This window comes from Camarhynchus parvulus, chromosome 15 (assembly GCF_901933205.1).
Source record: "Camarhynchus parvulus chromosome 15, STF_HiC, whole genome shotgun sequence".
Classification (NCBI taxonomy): Eukaryota; Metazoa; Chordata; class Aves; order Passeriformes; family Thraupidae; genus Camarhynchus; species Camarhynchus parvulus.
The window spans coordinates 13,020,714-13,044,116 of NC_044585.1; the positions used below are offsets into that span (position 1 = coordinate 13,020,714).

The 23,403-nt window shown below is 47.3% G+C and overlaps 1 protein-coding gene across 3 annotated transcripts in view; it reads left to right on the forward strand.

Moving 5' to 3' along the window:
• TMEM132C (transmembrane protein 132C) overlaps positions 1 to 23,403 on the forward strand; it is a 172,852-nt gene that overhangs the window by 88,951 nt on the left and 60,498 nt on the right. For all 3 annotated transcript variants that reach the window (XM_030958567.1, XM_030958569.1, XM_030958568.1), the window contains exon 3: positions 10,757 to 10,903. In XM_030958567.1, coding sequence (XP_030814427.1) covers positions 10,757 to 10,903 — 147 coding nt within the window. The remainder of the gene's footprint in view (positions 1 to 10,756; positions 10,904 to 23,403) is intronic.

Consider the following 23,403-nt stretch of genomic DNA (forward strand, 5'->3'; position numbering starts at 1 on the left):
CTGGGTGATGTTCATGTTCCAGTGCCTCTGTGTGATGTTCCAGTGTCACTGGGTGATGTTCATGTTCCAGTGCCTCTGTGTGATGTTCCAGTGTCACTGGGTGATGTTCATGTTCCAGAGCCTCTGTGTGATGTTCCAGAGCCTCTGTGTGATGTTCCAGTGTCACTGGGTGATGTTCATGTTCCAGTGCCTCTGTGTGATGTTCCAGAGCCTCTGTGTGATGTTCCAGTGCCTCTGTGTGATGTTCCAGTGCCTCTGTGTGATGTTCCAGTGCCTCTGTGTGATGTTCCAGTGTCACTGGGTGATGTTCAGGCCCTGTGTGATGTCCAGAGCCTCTGTGTGATGTTCCAGTGTCACTGGGTGATGTTCATGTTCCAGTGCCTCTGGGTGATGTTCCAGTGCCTCTGTGTGATGTTCCAGAGCCTCTGTGTGATGTTCCAGTGCCTCTGTGTGATGTTCCAGTGTCCCTGGGTGATGTTCCAGTGTCCCTGTGTGATGTTCCAGAGCCTCTGTGTGATGTTCCAGTGCCTCTGTGTGATGTTCCAGTGCCTCTGTGTGATGTTCCAGTGCCTCTGTGTGATGTTCCAGTGCCTCTGTGTGATGTTCCAGTGTCCCTGTGTGATGTTCCAGTGTCCCTGTGTGATGTTCCAGAGCCTCTGTGTGATGTTCCAGTGTCTCTGTGTGATGTTCCAGTGTCACTGGGTGATGTTCCAGTGTCACTGTGTAATGTTCATGTTCCAGTGCCTCTGTGTGATGTTCCAGTGTCACTGTGTGATGTTCCACTGCCTCTGTGTGATGTTCCAGTGCCTCTGTGTGATGTTCCAATGCCACTGGGTGATGTTCCACTGCCTCTGTGTGATGTTCCAATGCCACTGGGTGATGTTCCAGTGCCTCTGTGTGATGTTCCAGTGTCACTGGGTGATGTTCATGTTCCAGTGCCTCTGTGTGACGTTCCAGTGTCACTGGGTGATGTTCCACTGCCTCTGTGTGATGTTCCAGTGCCACTGGGTGATGTTCCAGTGCCTCTGTGTGATGTTCCAGTGTCACTGGGTGATGTTCATGTTCCAGTGCCTCTGTGTGATGTTCCAGTGTCACTGGGTGATGTTCATGTTCCAGTGCCTCTGTGTGATGTTCCAGTGTCACTGGGTGATGTTCATGTTCCAGTGTCCTGTGTGATGTTCCAGTGTCACTGGGTGATGTTCCAGTGCCTCTGTGTGATGTTCCAGTGCCTCTGTGTGATGTTCCAGTGCCTCTGTGTGATGTTCCAGTGTCACTGGGTGATGTTCCAGAGCCTCTGTGTGATGTTCCAGTGCCTCTGTGTGATGTTCCAGTGCCTCTGTGTGATGTTCCAGTGTCACTGGGTGATTTCCTGGCACAGCAGCTCCTGCTGAGAGCTCCTCAGCACCCCAGGGATGCAGCCCTGCAGATCCACAGGGATAAGGAGCTGGAATTCTCAGGCAGTTCCAGGTGCTGGAGGCCTGACCTGGTTTTCAAGCACAGCAAAGCAGACTCAGAGCTGGCCCTGAATTATGTCTGTGTGGCACTCGTGTCACTGGGAGAAGACTTAGTACCTGATGGCCAGTCCTGCCCCCTTAATGTCAGTGCCATGAGCTGTGTCAGCCCTAAAGGACACCAGATTGAGAGCATCAGTGTCTTGCTTGAGGGAAACGTGTGTGGAATTCTGTAGAAAGATCTGTGAGACTCAGTAATTTGTCTCTCCTCCTGGTGTGCTCTGAGTGTGAAAGTGTCTGCTGCTCACAGGAAAAATAAATGTATAATTGCACCATCAGCTGATGAAATCAAAGTGAAATTGCTGGCAGCCTTCTTCCTGCCCTCCCTGTGTTTTTCTAGCATTAACATTCCAGCTTTGTCACCTTTGATCAGGGGAAGATAAATCCTTCCTTTTGTAAGGAGCAGAAACACTTTCCCTGGGTACATAGAATAATGGCCTCTTCTGTATATTATTCATATTGCTCTCTTTGTACTTGTCATTTCTCTCTATCCTGGTTGTTGTATACCCCATAACTCTTGGCCATTTTATCTAAGACCTTTCAGATGAGGAAGTGGATGGCTTAGGAGGCAGGGGGAGCTTTGCTGAGGCATTAAATGGGCTGGCACATCGAGTGTGCAGGTCCTGTGCCCCACCCTCGTGGTGCTGAGCAGCCTCACCAGAGGGAGAGAGAACCCAGGTGTTTCTCACCTGGGTCTGCAGGTGCTTGGCAGAGCAATGGAGCTTGTCTTGGGCCCACACCAGAGTGTGCAGCAGCCTGGCCAGCCCTGAGCGCCTCGAGGGACTGGCAGGAGGATGTGTATATATATATATATATTTTATATATGGAGTGGAAGGCTCCTCCCTTCCTCACTGCTTTAAGGGTGTTTGCCCCTTCTTCTCTCCAGCAGCTGATCTCAGCAAAATGATTTCCCCAAGGGAAGAAGAAACACAGCCCTTGTAGCCCATGGCCGATGGCAAAGCTGGATTCATGGCAGCTGCTGAAGGGGGTGAGGATGGGATTAAACCACAGAGGGACTGCATGGGAAGATTACTTCAGAAAGTCACTTGGGGTCTAAGTAATAATCCTAATAACCACTGCAAACAGTAAGTGTTTTCCTCAGCACTGCTGTTGCTCTGCCAGCTGGGGGAATGTCACAAATATGCAGCTTAGAGATTTTTCTGGTAATAATAGAAACTGGATGTAGTAGGGAAATATAATCTCAAAGCATTTACTTATCTAAAAAGTGTCCCTGGTCCTATAAAATAGATCCATGAGCTTGTGTTTAGCATGTGCAGCTGAATTTGTGCTCTGGATTCGCCCTGGTGGGATTTTTATTTACACAACACCCATCTCAGTCTCTTCTGCCTCTCTCAGCAGGCATGTGTTGGTGTGAGGAGGATTATTCCAGCTGCCTTTGTGGCAGCAAAGCAGGCAGCAGGTCTCCAGTGTTTCCCCATGTGATGAATTCATAAATGAGTGTTCACCCAGATACTGAACCCCCAGCAAAGGCTGTCCATGGATTTTACCTGCATGTGATTATGCTTCAGCTTCTTTCATTCCTTGCAGAGTGCCTGAGATGGATCTGTCACTCAGCCATTAGTTTGTTTGAGTTTCAAATCAGAAAAGAGCTTTGCTGCTCATTCACCCCTTAAGGGAAGGGAGAGCTGCGAACCCAGACTGTCCCCATGTCAGCTGAGGTCAGGCATCCGCAGTGCTTGGGATGAGGGGAGCAGAGGCTTTAAAGCCCTCTGCAAACCCCCCTCAGGCACTGCAGGACTTTGTTCTTCTCTGTAATTCCCCCGCATTTCTTGTGAACCCAGATTTTTTGCTGATTCCACAAGTAAAAGGTGAAGGGCAGTGAAAAGAGGGCTAAACACACTGCCCTTGTCCCCTGTCCCAAATGACATGTGCTCATTTCACCAGCAAACCTGCTGGTTATTAGCATGTGCATTGTGAATTCTGGGCAGGAGCCCTTGCTGTGCCACCCTGGGGCAGTGTTTGTCACCAGGGGATCTCCATCCTTCCAGCCCAGGAGGGGGCTTTTCTATCCTGAGCTGCCAGGCTCAGGTGCTGCAAAAAAGGAAAAAGAAGGGATTCTTGGTGGAAATTATTAATTATTCTGCCAGGCAATGATGCAGTTAGGATTCAGAGCTGATCTATACTAATGAAAGGAATGAGAGGGAGGTGTCTTTACAAGCAAACTGTGGGCCTGCAGGCAGATAAACCCAGATAATGATGTTTGAAAAAAGCAATAGGACTACCTAAGGTATTGAAAACACTTCTGCTTTCAGTTTTCCCTCTTCCTCATTTCTTTTTAACTGGGAGGATTGATTGCCAATGGTAACCCTGCTGTAGTTCATGTGAAATGGAGGGATTTGGCACCAGCTGCTCCATGCAGGAATTCCTGGGGTGTGGACTGGGGACAGAAGAAGGGACAGAAGAAGGGAAGGTGTGTGTTGAGCTGGAGCTGTTTGGTGCAGGGTTTTGCTTTTGGCCCCCCTTGTCTCCTGCCTTGCTGCTCTGATCATTTGAGCTCAGTGTCTGGGTTTGTCACCAAAGTGTCCCCAGAACAGCAGAACTGTCCCGGGCAGAGGGCAGGAGAGCTGCTGGAGCACTGCAGGAGCTGCAGGCAGGTGTGCTCCTGCTGCAGGGTGATGCTGCCCTGGCAGGGCTCTGGGAGCCCGGGCTGCTCTGGGTGCTCCTCTGCAGGCAGGAGTGGAGCTCAGTGACAGCTGCTGGGAGCTCGGGAGTTTGCAGGGTTTGTCTTTGCTGCAGGCAGGATGTTAGCAGGTTGTAAATTCACGTTGGCTTTCCTCGCAGCTTGGATGACAAATCCAGATTCTCTGCGTTGTGTACTTCCATCCTGCTTTCATTTATAGATTTTTTTAGGATTTCCCCACCTCCCCACACGCCTTTCCTAACCCCTTAACTAGTGCTATTAAAATGCAGGGCTGGAGAAAGCAGCTTTGCCATAGATCTGTCAGGTTCAGTGACTGACTGTGCCTCGAGTAGGGTTATCCAAACTTCACAGAAATCACCTCTCTTTGCTTTTCTTTTAAAACTCAGTAATGGGATAGCTGACTCCTCAAGAGGGCTGGTAATGTTAACAAAGAGTTAACCACGGATACCAGCCCAAAACCCAAAAAACTCTGTCCCTGGAACATCCCAAAATACATTGGATTTCTTTTTTGGAAAAAAAAAAGTCTAAAATGCAGCTGACAGCATCCACCTCGTGCCTTGCAGCTGAGCTCTTCAAAGCTTCCTAAGGGATGTGAAGCACCTATTGCTATTGAAATAGAAGACAGCTGATTTTCCAAGGGTCTCAGGGAATTTCAGTTATGTAAGAAACACTGCAGAAGATCAGCCCTTGAGCTATGTTAGATCCCAGGACTCCTCACTGGCAATGGGAGAATTTGGATAATTTTGATGGACATGAAAGTCACCAGAATATGCATTTTGGGGCTGAATTTAGTCCAATTTGCCAGACTGAGGAGGTTTCAGAAATACCGAAATGTGCCTCAGCTGCTCCCTATACTCAAGAAGCTTAAGCATTCTGGTTTGGAGATTCTTAAAGGATTTTATTACTGCATTTTCAAAGTGAAATATTTCCATTTGTTTTGTTTTGATGTGTTCTCTTTTCCAAAGTCATTTCAAATAGACCAACCTTGTGGTCTATTGGAAGTGAAAGGAAAATGGTAAGGAGTGAAGAGCAGGAGCTGTGTGCCTAGTTTAGCTGTTTTGACATTTTAAAGGCTGTTTTCTCTTTTTCTACAAAAGTGGTTTCCTGAAGGCCTTTTCTGGATACACTATGAGAGAGAAATGCCTGAAGCAGAGAGGATGCTCTGAGCAGCAAGGTCTTTGCTTTTACTGATGATTCCTGCATGGATGGCCCTTTGCAGCGGCTCCTGAGCTGGGGACTAAATGTGAAATGCTCCTTTTAGCAGTCATTTATTACCTCATCCATTTAGTACCTAAATTTTCCAGTTGAGAGAGGGCTCCCTTTTCCTGCTGACGTGGGCTTGTGGCTTGTAAATGGAAATTTCAGTAGGAAAGAAGTGGCCACAGAGAGCTCTGGGTGCTGGAGTGGGATGATCAGACAGGGATCCTGTGTGGAGCCCAGCTGGAGGCTGGAGCTGATGCCTGAGCCCCCAATTCCCTGAGCTGAGCCCAGCTCCTCAATCACACTTACCCTGCCCATGTGCTCTGCAAATTGAAGGCTCATATTTGAAAGGCTGACCCAGCTAACCTGGTCATCTTCTGCTCCCCCTCTTGCTTCTCAGCTTTTCATGAGGAACGTTGTGCAGGCAGATGTTTGTCCTGTTCCTTCAGAGCTGCAGTGAGATCTAGCAACTCATTGCATACAGAAAGATGAAAGGGAAAATATTTACTTCATAAAATCTTGCTTAATTGCTGTGGTCAGTCTCTCGCCTGGCTTTTATGGGTTCCTGCAGCTGGCTTTAATCTCCTGATTTACTCTGGGAACAAAGGAGGAGAGGAGTGAATCATGGCAGGAAGAAGCTGAAATTTTTCTGGCAGAACTCATGAAGTTTTGAGTTTTAATTGTAACGTGCAGCCCAGCAACGAGCCACCAGGAGAGCCGCCCTGGGCTTCGGGAGGCGCTGCAGGAATTTCTTACAACCTGACCTTTACAGCCACGAAAGTCAGGGGCTTGTAGGGAGAGTTAGCAAAGAGCAGGAGCAGCAGCGAGGCTCGGAGGAGGCTGACCAAAAGGGGTCAGCATTTGTTCAGCTGAAGCTCCAGGCTGAGGGATGCCGGAGCTGGGATCGCTGTGGAGCAGGAGCATCCTCGGGGACAGCCCGGACAGGAGCGCTCCGAGCTGGGGTTTGGGATCCTTGGAGCATCCTCGGGGACAGCCCGGACAGGAGCGCTCCGAGCTGGGGTTTGGGATCCTTGCTTGGGCAGCAGGTGTGAGCTGCAGAGACCCAGAGCCCTGCAGCCAGGCTGCTCCACAGCAGGGACATGTGGCATTTACAGGGGTGGCAATAACCACAGAAAGCAAACAGCCTGGCAGGGAACACAAGTCTTAAGGCTGGACAGCTCTCCAGACACTGTGCAGCTCACTGGTTATAGGAATTGAGTGTTGATTTAGCTGTGTGTTCTCTAGAGCAGGCCTGCTGTGTAAGCTTTGGTTGGAGTGCAGGGTGAGCCCAGGTGAGAGGTACCAGGTGCCTGCTGCTGCCAGGACATGGCCCTGTTCCCCTCCAGCCCCCAGTTCTGCATTCCCAGGCACTGGCGCTGCTGCATTCCCAGGCACTCCTGCATTCCCAAGCACTGCTGCATTTCCAGGCACTGGCACTGCTGCATTCCCAAGCACTGCTGCCTCCCTGGTCCTGCCCCGAGCCACAGCTCAGCCCTGCTCTGGATGCTGCCAGCTCAGGGCAGCCAGGGATGTGCCCAGCTCCCCGTGCTGCCCAGAGCCCTCCTCTGCAGCTCCTTGTCCCAGCACAGCCCACCCAGGCAGAGCAGCTCCCCTGGGCCTGTGCTCTGAGCATCGTTCCTCTGCAGTGAGAGGGGAGATGCTCTCTGCTGTTGGCACACTCAGCAGAACCCTGCGTGGGAAGGGCTGGTGGGCACTCTGTGCCCTCTCTGGAGCACTGCTGCAGGTAGCACAGCCCTTCCATGGCACAGCAGTTCTGCAAGATTAACTTCTAAATTTAAATAGGAAGCAATAATTTGAGCTGCTTAAATCATAAGTCACATCTCCAGCTCTGGCTCTTGCTGGTTCAATTGCCTTTTGGTTGCTGTCTTTAATAGCTGTACAGTATTAGATTTAAATACTGCTGACATTTCTTGTAATTTGAGGATAGTGAAATGCAAGAATTAGATTTTCATCTGCAATTGATCAGAATGCATTAATTAGAAGCATCATTTCTGGGTTTGATATGTTAGGAAGGTGAGGTGCTAAATGGAAATCTTTGTATATAACTGAAAGCTTCAAGTCAAAAGTGAAATATTTGCTTGGAAATTGCACATTTGCTGTGTGATTGTGTGAGTAAATAAATGCTTTTCCTTGGTCTCGACACAAATTAAGTAATGATTCCTAGGTAAGCTGCTGGAGACTCTCTGTAATATCTTTGAGATGCTGCTTGCTCTGCTTGCCAGCAGAATCTCTTAATTCTCCATTTGCGAGATTTAAAGAGGGGCAGTTATTTTGAGACAAAGCTGAGGCAGAGGTTTCCTGTGCTATGAGTTAATAACCTCAGAAGTTCCAGCAAGAAAATCCCCCCTTTGTTCTGGGTGCCATGTGTTCAGAGGGCTTGGAGCCCCACTCAGGGAGGGAATTCCTTCCCCAGGGAGAGCTGGAGCTGAGCTCTGCTCTGCTGGGCTGGGCTCCAGCTTCCATTCAGGCTTGGCTTTTGTCACGAGATCAAAGCCGGGCTTAACTTCCAGCTCACAGACATCACCCTCAAATGAACGAGCTGCTGCCCTTAGGTTCTGTGCATTTTTAGTTCCGTGCATTTTTAGTTCTGTGCGGTTTTAGTTCTGTGCGTTTTTAGTTCTGTGCGTTTTCAGTTTTAGATTTGGTGACACTCCCAGGAGGTTGTTTAGAATAACGTTGGAGGGGAAGATTTTGGCTCCACTTTGGGTGGAAGTCCAGGCTGACAAGTTGTTGCTGGTGGAAGCTTGCAGGCCATGGAGCTGTGCAGAGAAGCCTCTGTGTGAGGACAGCCAGCTCCCCGTGGATAAACAGGAACAGCAAAGAACTTCCCAACTGCAGTGGGGAACCCCATCAGCTGTTTGTCCTCCCCATTTATTGTCACCCTTAAGTAAACACAGTGCATTTATAAATACTGTGAGGTTAGCTGGGTAAATACAGCGGACTGTCAAGTCATTTGGCCTCCAGGTCCTCGGTCTTGGGGTTTATTGAGGTAGTATAACTTACAGATTTTTAATGTACAAAGTTGGCACTATTGATTTTAAAAAATGAATATTTAATCACAAGCATCCAACAAGGTCAACAAATCTTTGGTAAGTAATTAAATAGACTTTTCCTTGCTAGCACTCAAACACGAAGTAAATAAAAATTGGAGTGAAAACACTTGTAGCATATGTACAGATTGCATTTGGAAATGTGTGGGGCTCAGTTCTGTCTGACTTAATTCTGATTCATCCATTGACCTTGTTATGTAAAACTCAATGCCCTTTTTAGAGAGAGAGTTGCAAATTGTGCTTCTGCATATTTATTTCGGAAGTTCAATCTTCTGGGTGTTCATACCCTCATTCCAGTCCTAAGTGCAATCACAACATTGATTTTTCTCACTAAACATAACCTACTTTACCCTGGGATGGAATTTTTTTTAATGGGCTTTATATAATGGCATATGTGCAAACCACTCAACTTAATGCCCCATCCTGTAGTTAATTAACAAAATAGCATTGCAGCCGTGCTCTGGTCCTCTGGCAGTGTATCTGACCACTAACCTTGGCCATCCATCCACAATGTCCATCCTAATTAACAGGAGCCCAGGTATTGACTGTGTCAAGCTCCATGGTGGAAAGAGCAATTTGCAGCTGCTGACAGAGTTGTAATTCTGTTGGAAATCCAAGCACGGGGGCCTCATTTTGAGTGGTGTTCTGTCATTTCAGAGTCTGTCTCAAGGAGCAGCTGAACAAAGTATAAACAATGAGGTTTTTACTTCTCTCCACTTGCTAAATTGCAGTGTCCTAAAATGCATCCAAAGATCTCCCAGAATACAGATTGCCATAGAAATACTGATGGATTTACACAGCTTCAAGATTGGCAGGAGTGTTTTATAAATACTGAAACATTTATTTATTGTTCATTTATTTGAACTGTAATACACTGGAAAACCTAATGGGACTTAAGCTTTAATGAACCTTCAGGAATGAATTTGATTCTTCCTTTGCCTTTCTGTTTTTGCTTCTGAGTAATTCAGCTGAAGGAAGGCACAAGAGATTCATCAGGCTACTTTTACAGGAGCAAGACAGCATTCTCTAAAGCTCCATGGTGTTTCGTGTTACAAATGAGAGAATTAATCTTTTATGCTTTTATACTGGGAAGAAAAAACCACCAACTTTTTCAGTACCTTAAATTAATTGTGTTTTGTTGAAAAACTGCAAGAAGACAGGTACTCTCAGTCATTCCTCGTGACAGCTTTTGAGTGTTTTATTGGCTGAAGATGCAGAAAGACTAGTTTTTTTAAGAAACTTAGGTGCCAAGCCCTCATAAATGTCAAGAAGATACCAGCATCTTATTAGACGATGATTTCTGCCCAGTCACTAACATTTTGCATTGCACAAATATTTTAGAAAACTGTGATTTTACGTTCAGCCTCTGTGCTGTGGTGACCTGTGATGTTTCCCTTCTTCCTCTGAGGGTGAGGCCACACTGCTCCCAGGGCTGGGGACTCCTCGGTGGCCTCCTCCTCCCCACGTCCTCATCATCCTCCTGGCCCTCACTGTCTTCAGAAGAGAAGGGCTGCATAACTCTTCATCTTCCCCGTTCCTGGTGCTTTGTGGTGGGGCTGAGCATCAGCAGCTCAGCATTCTGCACCCAAACAACGCCATTGCTGAGAATCCTTTGTACAAATGCTCTTTAATTGGCAAGTGTTCTGTAATTACCCTTCCATGCAGTTGTTGCTGATGTTATTAGCATCACTAGATAAATACAGTTAACTTTTCCACAGGGCTTGACAACTGAGAGTGGGCAGAAAGCTGCATCCTGTCAGAACATCTCTGGGTTACAAAGTCTTGTCTCAACCAACAGCTGCATTCTCTCCAGGCTGGAGATTTCAAACAGAAATTTCCTTGGGAATGTGCAGGAAAGAGGGAATTGTCAGGCAGAGGAGCGACAACCTGTCCACTGATACCTAGAAGGATTTCATCTGGAATAAATATGGGTTATTAATGCTTCTCCAGTGGAGTATTCCTCTGTGCAGTGGTGAGGCACAATTTTGTCTTGATGCAGACAAACATGCCAGAGTCCTCTGTGTTGGGACGAGCTTCTCTTTGGGAAAAAAATATTGGCTGAATAGAGAAAAGAACCTTGAGTGCAGGTTTTTGTGTTCAGTTTGACCCCTAACTCCAGCAGAACATGTAAAGGCCCTGTCCAAAAAATGTGATGTTGCCACATTCACAATATCACTTTCCTATTTACTGCTGGATTTGGAGCACATCTGACACTTACCTTAAAACTGCTCTGCTGAGATCCCCGTGCCTGAGGTACATTCAGACACCCCTGAATGAGGCTTGTAACCCTTTCCCGTTGCTGTTTCCCACAGGGCAAAGGTGAAGAAAGGTGTGAACATCCTGGGCGCGAGGACGAGCGACCCGCGGCAGTGGGACGTGAAGCAGGAGGTGGGCAACGGTGGCAAGCACTCCACCACCACAGTCCTGTGCCAGAGGATAGCCCCAAGCTCAAGGAACAGGTATGGAACCTTCTCTTCTCTCGGCACATCAAACTCATTTATGCACAGCATACCATTCAGGGCTTGAAGGGCTTAGGGCTCGTATCAGCACTGCTCACAGCTATTAAAGCTGCAGCCTGGAAATGTGGAGGCACTCAGGGTAGCTGTGGTACCATCTGCTGACCTACAACGGGCAATAAAACTCATCAGTTCAAAGGAAAAATTAATGGAATAGATCTGCAGTGGGGCTGGGGGGTGGTGTCATTTTGGCAGCAATATGAACATTCTGAATTCAAAGGGCTTTACTGAACCTTTACTCTTTCTGGCTTGGTAGTTTTGACCTTGTTTCTCTGAACGTAGCACAGCCTCTGGGGCTGGCTCATGGAGCAAGCAGTGAGTTCTTCCAGTGAGCCACTGTGCAGGGTAATTCAAAGCTCCCAGTGGGTAACACAGAATAATCCTCTGTGCCAAACAACGGATTCTTCCCAAGGAGCTTCCTTTGGCCTGCTGGGTGACTGCCTGAGGCAGAGCCTGTGGGGATGTGCTGTGCTTGCAGGGGCTTGCTCTGGCTGTCCCGCAGCACAGAACCAGGGCTTGCTCCATCAGCAGGGCTGGCACACAGTAAAGTTTTGTATTTTCAGTGGAAATCCTATTGCTCTTCCCAGGAATCATTGTGAATTCTCACAACGCTGCTGTACGTTAGCCCATGCAGGGAATTTCCCACTGTACAGATCCAAACAATGGCTGGATCACAGCCCCAGCTCTGTGATTATTGTTATCACAAACCTGGGCTCACGGAGGAGCACCATGGAATCCTTGCTGGGTGCTGGGCTGGTTGTTGCTTTGTACCAAACCTTCAAGCACAGAGAACCTGAACAGATTTTAACTTCTGTATTCTGTGCCCAAATACTGGACATGTGTAAAGTGCAGAAACTCCTCTTGCCACGAGCAGCTCCTGATGAGCGGATTGTCTGAGTCAGTGTATTTCCTCTTGCTGACTGATCTCTCCCTGTCTTTATCTCAACCCTCAGCTTTCATTCTGTCTTTTCCTCCCTGTCCAGCTGATGAGGGGAGAGATGGAGCTACTTTAGTGGGCACCTGGCATCCAACCAGGGCCAACCTACCTCAGGACTGGCAAAGGGAAAGGAAAAGTGCCTCATTTGAGGCTGCCAGGAGTAAAAACTAAACCAGCTTGAAAGGGAGGACATAGCTGTAGAACAGCATGTAGCTCTGAGCAGATTTGCAACTGCAGAACTATAATAGTCAGGTTATCAAACCCCAAATTAAATCTCCTCAATCCAATTTGCATGAAGTCTAATTAACCCATAAAAATATTTTTGGCACTAATTATGCAAATAAAACTCAATGTTTTAATTAATGCCTCTCTCACTCGTGCATGTAAATAGTTGCTGTCTTCTGAAAGCGTGATGAGCCTTGGTTTGAGTGAAATGTTTGTGTACAGGGAGGAGCTGGGTAGGGAAACCTGAGGGGAAGCACATGGTGAAATGGGCATTGCTGAGTCTCTGGGTGTCACTTGGAGCCCTCTGCACAGAGCACAGATACTCCATTAGGCTAATTTAATTTGGTGGAGGATTGTGAGTCCCTAATGGGAATTTTCTGTGCTGCCCCCAGCTCTTCCAGGCTGGTTCAGCAGGGTGGGTCACAGAGGGGATGTGCAGCTCTGTACCGAGGTCAGGGTGGTGTGAGGAGCAGCTCTGGAGCTCCAGCACTGACTCATCCTCCCTGCAGCTGACTCAGCCAGCTCCCAAATACGCTGGTTAATTGATGTACAGAAGGAGCTTTCCACTGTGTTTGCTCAGAAATCTCCCTGCTGCACATGGAGAACCACTGCACTCTCTCCCCTTCACACCCCTAGAGACAAGTGCCCAGACTCAATGAAAATACTGATTTTTGTTTCCCACTTTTCCTTTCTTGCACATTTGTCTGTCATTAGCGTGTGGATATAATTACACTGTAAGCACTTTGAAAGAAGCAGTTTGAGTCTGAATGCAGCAGCAGCTAATACACCTTTCACATGATATAAATAATAGAACACAAGAGATATTTTAGATACATCACATCAGTAATTGTTTACCATTACCTTTTGAGAATTTAAGTGGGTCATGCTTCTTTACTTTTTTAAGAAATACTTTGTGGTGCTCAAGCCAGGAGCCAGAGTTTACTTTAAAATTATTCAAAAAGGCTTTGCAACTATGGCAAGTAACTGCAAACAGCTTGAAATCAGCAATGTTTGTGTGCCTCATAATGCAGTTTCTGCTGAGACTCAAGTAGCTATTGATGAGGATAACAACAGTGCTGATTAGTGAAAACAAGGCTTAGACAACTGCTTGGTTGCTTGTTTTCCTTTGTTGCTTCTGCTTCTGGAGGTTTGCTGTGTGTGCGTGGGGTAGACGAAAAAAGGATATTTTTGGTCAGTCCTGGAACCAGCTCCATCTCTCAGTATTGCCTGGTTTGGTCCAGCCTAAGGCTGGTGTGATTTGTGAGGTACCACACTCAGCTGAGAACAGCCCCAGTGGAAGGGCTCCTGCTTTTTGGGTACCTCATTCTGGCTGCCCCACAGGGCAGGAGAGCTGTTCCAAGGCAGAGCAAGGGGTATTTCTGGTGTTTGTTTTATTACTATATCAAATCTCAGTGCAGCAGACCTCTGGCTGCTGGCTTGCTGTGGGGATGAGGAGCAGGGTGGGAGCACGGAGGGCTCAGGAATTTCTTAGGCTGGCCTCTGTGCCAAAGCCAAAGCTCCAGAGCATCCTGTGGTGAGTCTGATCCAGGCGTGACTCCTCTTGCTGCTGCAGACCTGGGCTGCCCTGGAACAAGCTGCTCTCGGGTTGGCATTTGTGCCCCTGGATGGGGGGACTGGAGTCACCCAGCGCTGCGGATTTCTGTCAGCCAGGCACAGAAACAGAGTGGGGCAGAGCAGAGAGAGATTTAGAAACACTGACAGAATGGAAAACTGCTGTGATGGAGCACTTGATCCTCTTGGCCTTGAACCTTTGGAGAGGCCCTGTGGCTTACAGCTCTGCAGCCATCTGTCTGATACACAGGCAGGCTGGGGAAGAGAGCTTCCAGATGTTGTGCTGATGTTTCAGGCCGTGTCACAGCCACTTACCCCTCTCATGTGCCACATGTGCACGTTCTGTTGGGCTGGGGTTGTTGTGGCTGCTTTGGAGCCCTGTCTGGGTGTCTCTGCATGCCCATGCAAACAGCAATTACGTTCCCAGGCTGTGTTTGGTATCATTAGCACGTGGAGGAAAGCAACAAAGCCGCTGCAATTCTGTGCAGATCCCTGCTCTGTCTGCTAGCACCATATGCTGCCAAGGGATGTCAGTGAAATCAATTCCCTTGTGATTGAAAAACAAAAGTAAAGTGTGTAAGTACAGCATGAGTCAGGCTTGGAGAAGTGTGAGCCATGTGGAGTGTGTCTGCCTGCAGCAGAGCACAGCCAGCCCGTGCCCAGGATGGGAACAGACAAGAGCAGTCACACATTGTGAGCAGGGAAGATGTTATTAATTATTTCAGAATCTGGGTCACCCTGCCCTGGCAGTTTTGGGTCACAGTGGTGTGCAGAGCTCAGCAGAGTGGCAGTGGTGCCTGCTGACCTCAAAACCTTGCAGCCCAAGCAGAGAGCATGGATTCAGTTCTCACAAGGATTCAGAGGTTTACTGCTTGTGGGTCAGGATTTTTTTCATGCCAGTTGTTTATCCTTTTGACTGATAATGAGGCAGGAGCAGAGCTGAGATGGCACATGCCACTGCTGTAGGTGCTTGGGAAACTGTGCATGTCTGCAGGAGGCCACATCTGTGTCTGCAGGGACTGAGCTGTACAAACTGCACAGACACTCTGGGAGGAAGGCACCAGCAATAGATGTCTTACACCATTAAACCCTGAAACAGAAACAATTTCCATTCATTTACAAGAAATTCACATATGAGCAGGCATTGTATATAGATAGATGAGCAAAAGGAGAGCTCGAGAGAATCTCCATTCTTCGCTGGATGTGGGGGAAACACTGTGACAAAGGATGAGGAAGAGGCTGAGGTACTAATGCCCTCAGCTGAGCAGAATGAAGCTCCATAATTCAAGGGAAAAATGGGAGAAGAGCCTGGAGGTGTTGGCTGGCAGCTGGCTGAACATGAGCCAGGTGTGTGCTCAGGTAGGGCAAGAGGGGAAGCCTCAAATTGCACCATGGCAGGTTTACATTGGATATGAGGAAAAGTTCACCACTGCAAGGGTTGTGAGGCACTGGGACAGGCTGCCCAGGGAAGGAGTCCCTGCAGTATCTGAAAAACAAGTGCATGTGGTGCTTGGGGATGTGCTCTGGTAATGGGCTTGGCAGTGCTGGGAGGACGGCGGGACTCAACGACCTTAATTAAAATCTTCCAAGCTCAGTAATTCTGGCCCCTTGTTTGAAGCACTGTGCACATTTCAGTGCAGCCTTTTAGGCTGCTGGCAAGTGACTGGAGCAGCCCTGGGAGCTTCCAGAGTGAGTCATTCCTGTGCTGAGCATCTGTGAGCTTCCAGTGCCACTGGGAACGTGTGTGTGGCTGTGCAGGGCTGCTCCAGCTGAGCCTTCACCTGCTGCTTCAGCCCCCTTCCCCTCCCTGCTTATCTCATCTCATCTCATCTCTCAGATAACCTCTCTGCCTGCTGGCCTTGCGCTGGCAGGGTGCTCCTTGGGAGGATGCCTGCTCCAGGTCACACAGGGCACAGATTCTCCAGTGGGCAGGGGAGGTGCCAGGACACATCTGCACACACCCACGGGGAGCAGGCAGCTGTGCCTGGAACAGTGTGTGCTCCAGGGCACACGAGGCTGGGGTCAGCAGGGGCCTTCCCAAAGGAGCCTTTCAGATGGCTCCTCTGCTGTGCTTTGGATGTCTGCAGGGTTCAGCAAAGCCCTGAGCCAGGAGGAGGATGCAGGATGGAAGATGGAGGATAAAGGATGGAGGATGGATGGAGGATGAAGGATGGAGGATGGAGAATGAAGGACTGAGGATGAAGGATTGAGGATGGAGAATTGAGGATGAAGGATTGAGGATGGAGAGATGAGGATTGAGGATGGAGAATTGAGGATGGAGGATTGAGGATGAAGGATTGAGGATGAAGGATTGAGGATGGAGGATGGAGGATTGAGGATGGAGAATGAAGGATTGGGGATGGAGGATGAAGGATGGAGGATCGAGGACTGAGGCTGAAGGATGGAGGATGGAGGATTGAGGCTGACGGATGGAGGATGAAGGATGAAGGATGGAGGATGAAGGATGGAGGATGAAGGATTGAGGATGAAGGATTGAGGATGGAGGATGGAGGATTGAGGATGTAGGATTGAGGATGAAGGACTGAGGATGAAGGGTTGAGGATGAAGGATTGAGGATGGAGGATTGAGGATGAAGAGGAGGCTCATGGCTCACCTGAGCTTTTTGAAGGTCAGCTGTTGGGTGCTGGTAAAAGGAATTTTCTTGTTGGATTTCAACAGAAGCACTGTTAGACTTAGTCCTGACCATTCAAAAAATACTATTATAGTCTTCATACATAACTTAAAATAGTATCAGCCAAGGAGTAAGGCGTGCCCATGAGATTTTTTATCTAAGAGAAGAAATTAATTAGTAGAGATGAGATAAGAAAATGCATTAGAGATCCATCCATGATCTCTACAGAACTTTCAGTTGCAATAATTGTTCTTTTTTTTTTTTTTTTTAATCTATTTTGGACTTCCTGGGTCTGTTGAGAAGCAGCAGGGCTGAAGCTCCAAGAGAAAGGGCATTCTTCACATATTTCTTGCCCAAATGAAAGCATCAAATCTGTTTGCACAGCAAATTTGTATCGTTTAGAAAAGCTTTTTACATGCTTATCAAACCAAATGCTGGAGGCTCAGTCAATGCCTGCAGTAACCCAGCCTTGCTGAGAGCTGCAGCCAGTGCCTGCCCTCCTTTCCAGGCAGGTTGGATGTATTGTTTTATTTCATTATAATGTAAATAGAGCAGAGCCCACACAAACAGAATGGATGTGCAATCATGGAATAATGGGACAGCAGCTCTCCATCCATCCAGACTGATGGACAGGTTCAATAATAACTGTAACTCCTGATGTCCAGGGTCAGAGGATTTTCTGACTCTCTGACAAGGTAATCATTTCTCCAGAGCGACCTGCAAACACTCAGTCTGCTTTTCAGCTTTCACTTGGGCTCAGGAGGGTGTTCTGAGCGCTCCTGGAACATGCAGGAGGAAAAGCTGCCAGTCCCACTGGCATCCTCTGGCCCACCCTGCTGCCTCCTGGCCCCTTGCACACAGCAATCCCCATTTCAATGGCCTGTAACTCCCAGTGAGGTTATCCATGAGAATCCTCTGATCAGCCCATCCCTGGTGTGACCTTCTGCTCATTTGCTCCTTGCACTCTCAATCTGCTCTGGGGCAGGGTCAGCCCCTATTTCTGGGTGCCACTCTTTGGATGGCTTAGCTGCTATTGTGATGGAGCCTTCCTTGAGATTTGGAGGCAGTGGAAGATAAGAGACAAAAGATGCAGGACTGGGGAGGAGGAATTTGTGCTGTGTATTTTTTCTCCCCCTGCCTTTGAAGCAGAAACATCTGCTGAGAGCCACAAACAGCTGAGTTCAGCAATACCACATCACGCTGCCAAGCAACTCTGCTTTCCTCTGGAACTTTCACAGCGCAGGAAATAAATCAGTCAGGCACCAAAGAATGGAGAAAATTCAGGAAAAAGTGCCAAAAGCCAAACCTTTCAAGAATAAAGTGAATAAGAACTTTGTACGTGTTCGGCGAAGGGAATTGAAATATGTTTCTTACACATGTAAGCCCTCTGTGCTTGAGGACTTTTGTAATAACAAAACTCCTCTGAGCTCAAGACACTTCAAACTGGTGAGGAGAGACCTCTGGAAAACTGGCTACAATATCACAAAAGACAACTCGATTATTTTAAATATTTTTTCCATCTTGTGTCTCTGTCAGATCAGTCACAGCTGACCAGCTAACAATGGTGAAGCACCGCCATTTATCTGAAACCTTTCCATTCCTTACACAAAATATAATATATTAGACAGCTGAACCATTTGTTCCTGCACTGGCTTACTGAGATTTACTCTTCCAATCAAAGTTACTTTGGTTTGATGTGTTACTGCCTGTTTAAAGTACTGATAAAAATCTCGATTTAATTTGTTATGTAATAACAGGGACTGCTGTGTGGAACAGGTGGAAAATTATTACATAAATGCTGAGTCCTTGTTGTAAATTGTACAGGTTAAGCAGGGATGGTTAGAATACCAGTTGGTGCTGGCTGGGGGGATTTTGGGATGTGCTGCTGGTGCTGTGGGCTCCTGCAGCCCCATTCCTGCAGTTTCAGGTCACTAACATCAATTCCCAGCTGCCCTGGAAGTCCCAGTTTCCAGGGAAGTTTCCAGGAAAGAAACCTTGTCTTCATTGAAGCAAATGGCAAAATTTCCTTTGCTGACTGAATTTGAGCCCAAGTTTAGAACAAATTTTGACTTTTCTCTCCTTTCTCCTCTTTGGTGTCCAGCTCAGAAAACCAGGTGATCTCTTTTCAATCCAGGGCTGTGACAGCAGCTTCCACACTCCCCTCCCACGTGTACACCCTCATACATGATGGTAATTATTACAAAAAGGAGTTTGAAGTAGCACCCCATTGATTTTTGGTTTGCATGCTGCAGATTAATGGACTGAGCACGCACTCTTTGTAATCACACTGGTAGAAATTCAATAATGACGCTGCCAGAGTACTCAAGTGACCTCAGACACTGAATTCATCCCTATTTCAACTATTTTTAATGAGACTGGCATATTTAGCAATGCCATCAGATGGTTTGGAAAGCAAGGTGTCCTGTCCACCAAAGCAATACTGATGGGCCAACATTGAATTTCAGTGTTTACATCTGTTCCCTTAGCCAGAATTCACAGTGTCTGTGTGGCATGGAATTCATTCACTGGAATGTACTGAGCAAAAGGAATCTGTGATGTGTGTGATGTGCAGGCTGCACTCCACTAGAACAAGATTTCAGCCAAATCAGAGCTCAGCAAGCGCCACTGACAATCCCCAAAGGAGCAGGATCTCTCTGCTTAGTTTAGCAATTGTTCACTTGGGTTTGGAGGCTTTAATTGCTTGTGATTATCATTTCCTGTGGCATTTTTTGTCATGTCTGAGAAAGTGCAGGAGCGTGGCGAGGCTCTCCGCTTGGAGATGCTATTTGTCAATTTTTATCTTGAGAAATGCCCAGAGATTTAATGAGACTGGTAAGGAATATTTAAAAGCTGAATCTGTTCATTGCTGGGGATGTTTGGCTGGCTGCATGTGTGCAGTTCCACAGTTTGGTTGTGCCTGCTGTGGTTTCCTCACCAGCTGTACAACTCCTGTGCATTACAGAAAAACATTGTTTAAATGCAGGGTAAATTCCCAACAGAACTCCTGGAAAAGTTAACCTGGCAATGTCGTGGTAAGGACAGGGGACTTGATCACTCACAACTGGCCAGAAATTCAGCTTTTGTTAACATTACTCCCAGAACCACCCAAGAAGGGGATTGTTGCCATGTTCTGTTAATTAAAGCTGTGTTAATTATTTTGACAGGCAGCCTCTCCTGTTCTTTCCAGTATTTCTGGGGCTGGTAGAGTTGCTGAGGTGAGATGAAACACAAAGTCATCAAACAGAATATAATTGCCACATCCCTCAGTGATGCAAATCAGTAGAGATTTGTTGTGGTTCACTGTGGGTCACACATTAATTCATTGTGTGGGTTTATTAAACAAAAAAATCCCACAAGATCCCCAGAGTTGTAGAACAGAGTGCATTTAGAGCAAAGCCAGGACATGGAGGGCAAGTGGCTTTTACGTGTTGGGAATAAATAGGCTCTGACTTCTTAAAAGTTGGAAAGTGTGAGCTCCTCACCACCATCTGCTCCCAGGGGATTCCTCATTTCCCTGGCTTTGCTCCGACCTCAGCAGCTGATATTGAAGAGTTGTGTCTGTAATTGGCAGCAGGAGTTCAGACCCAGCTATGAGGACAGAAAGAAGTAACCAGGTTTGTAATTTGGAGCCTGATTCAGCCTTCAGTGAAGAATGTCCATCAGCTTTAACATCTCTGTGTTTGTGGGAACATAAATCTTTATTTTGGGTCACACACTGACCCTGGAGCAAGGGCACACCATGGATGTGTGTGAGCAGGAGGATCCTTCCTTGGGCACCACCCACGCCTCAGATGTTGAGATGCTTTAAGCGCCAAAGCACAGTAAATCATTTCCATTCTTTATTATTTGCCATCTTTTCTGTGTGTTTCCAGTTTTCAGTTCCCTGTGTACATGTGAGACACAGAGCAGAGTTGTAGTTTCAGTGACACTCTCAAGACAAACCCCAGCCCATGTGGAGTGAGCAGCTGGCTGGAGTATTTATCAGGCTCTATTGTAGCTGTTCCTGCCTTCTGGAAAATTATTCACAAATACACAAGCATGACTTCATTTTGCCAGGAAGCAAGACCATTAATCCTGCCTACTTTGAAGCCTTATCTTTTGTGGACTGTGGTGGGTAACTTATCTGTTCAGATTACTTAGATTGTTGGAGACTTCATCCCTTTGTAATGGTAATGACTGCTGAGTAGCTCAGCCCTGCATGAGATTTTTTTTTCTTACATTTAAGACTATTTTTCTTTTCCATCTTACGTTTTTTCTTATATTTTCCTGTATTTGACTGTGCTTAGTTCTAAATTCTTGCATTACTTATGCTATTATGTATTTAGTATTTTTTTATATAATAAATCCTCTCAAAGGGGGATTTGGTTTCTAAGGAGTTAATTGCTGTGTGCTCTTTTACTCATGAGCCAATTGAATCAGATAATTTGCTGTTTCCTGAGTAATGTCAGAGAGTGTACAGAAAGATCTTTTGTTCCACTGAAGATGTTAAAGAGGGTTTGAGGATTCCTTTCTCTGCAAATCCTTTACATGAAAGATTTACAGTATGTACGCTCCAAGATTTGGAAATGCTGCTATTTAAGCATCTGCACATGTAATTAGTCACTAATTGTTAACAGCTCCTACTCTCTTTAGCTTTTTCATTCTACCTGTTCCAGATATCGCTGAAATCACATTCAGGACAGTGTGTAAACCTTTGAGTTTTGTAACTGCTTCTGGTTCTTCACCTTAAGCAGGGAGAGATGGAGTTTTCCAAGGCATTGGAGTGCTGAGGTTCTTGCCCCTGGCATTCAAGAGCTTTTAGCTGATTGTAGCCCCCAACTGCTTTTGTGGGACCCCAGCCTGGTCTGTGCTGCCCTGGGGACACCTCCCTCTTCCCAAGAGCAGAACTCCCTCGTTCCACATGTACAGGGCACAGTGGTGGCCCTTGGGTGCCCCTTTTTGTTTCCACCTTCTCACTGGGTCAGTGCTGCTGCTTTTCTTACCAGAGACTGGCAGCCAAAATCCTGGTGGGGACACCCTGGGGAGAGAGGATGAGCATGGGTGGGTGTGAGGGATGAAGGGCAAGGAGCAGCAGCACTGGTTATGGGGTGGTTATGGGATCAGGGACAAGGAGCAGCTCTGGAGCACTGGTTATGGAGAGGTTATGGGATCAGGGACATGGAACAGCTCTGGGGCACTGGTTATGGGATGAAGGATAAAGGAGCAGCTCTGGAGCACTGGTTATGGAGAGGTTATGGGATCAGGGACATGGAGCAGCTCTGGGGCACTGGTTTGAAGGATAAAGCAGCTCTGGAGCACTGGGTTATGGGGGGTGGGATCAGGGACAAGGAGCAGCTCTGGAGCACTGGGTATGGAGTGTTTATGGGATCAGGGACATGGAGCAGCTCTGGAGCACTGGTTATGGAGAGGTTATGGGATCAGGGACATGGGGCAGCTCTGGAGCACTGGTTGTGGAGTGTTTGTGGGATCAGGGACAAGGAGCAGCTCTGGAGCACTGGTTGTGGAGCTCAAGGAGCCCTGGCTGCAGCCTGCCCGTGTTCCCCATGGTCCAAACCTGCTCTGAGCACTGAGTGCAGAGCTGGGGCTTCACATCCCGAGGCTTTTCCTCAGCTCAGAGCTCAGGGGCTGTGCAGGTCAGCACCGAGCTGTGCATGGCTCACCAGAGCCTGTGTCCCCTGTCCCAGCAGCCAGGATCTGCATGAAAACAAGGAGCAGGGGTTAATCAGCTGGGTCACCAGGTGCTCAGGCTCGCAGGGAGTGCCTCGAGGGGGAGGGCTCTGAGTAGGATGGAAGGGAAGAGACCAAACCTCTCCTGAGCCTCTAAAAGTTTTCTGTCTCTCATTGTAATCAAGTGTAGATGATTTGGGCATTTCAATTTCATTCTTCCATGCCTCTGTACTGCTCTTTTTAAAATCTTAATGCTTCTGACTCCAATAGCCAAAACATCTCAATTATTGTCAGACTCCAAGGAGCTCAATGATAATAATCCTCTACAGGGAAAAAGATAGTTTAAGTGAAAGGAAGAGATTATTAGATGCAGGAAAGATATGTCAACAGTCATTCTTTCTTTGCTAAGTACTTGCAACTTATATTTTAAAAGAAAGTATTGAAATTACTGCTCTTCAAAGAGAATACAAAAGGATAATGGTTGTTCTTTTTCTAAGGAAAGTCACATTTCTCCTGGGCCTAATGCCATAAGGTTCTTTCTTTGTACTGAAAACAGCAGAGTGCTAAACAAAGACTAGAGATTGAAGTTATTAGAGGGAGATCTATGCACTTATCATTTTATAGTTTGCAGTATGCCATTCCTGGTGTTGGCTTCCTTCTGTGCATTCCTATTCACCAGGCTATAGAAGCAATTCCCATATTGCCATCAGCCAGTGACAGCATTTTGACATTTGTCCAAGGTATGTAGGTACCTAACCCCCAGGCTGTTTCTGCTGATACCTGAAAACTCTAGATTTGCAAGTCTGGAACTTGGAGGCTTTCCCAGAGTTTCCTAAAGGTGTATAAAGTTAACCTTCAAAGTCTTTGTAGGACTGGTGTCCCTCTAGTCTCTTCTCTAAGCCAGTTTCCACATTCATCTGTCATTTTGCTCTGAGACTTACTGATGTGGGTAGAAATCACCTCCCTAACTTCTCCCTCTCCTAAGATATATACTGGAGATAATGGCCCTTATTCACTGCTTGTCATGCCAGGTTAAAAATACCAGAAGCACTCAGCTCAGTTCCCCCTCCAGTTCCAGTCAGTTTCTGGGAAGGACATTGATCTGATTAATTACCCATTTGCAGCAGAAAAGGGCTGCAAGTTTCTCAGGTGACCTCTGGTCATGGGATTGCTGCTGCCTGGCAAGGGCCCTCACGGGCAGAGCTTTGGCCGGGCCAGCTCAGGTCTGTTGTGGCAGAGGGGGAAGTGGCTGATCTCCTGAATCCAGAACATTCCCTCTGACCCCGTGCACTCTGTCCTGGGTGCTGCTTCTGTCCAGCCCTGGGTTAATGCCCTGGTGTCACTATGGCTTGTCTGACGCTGCCCAGCCTTACATTTCTGCTGGGCACTGATGAGACCCCAAAGGTCAGA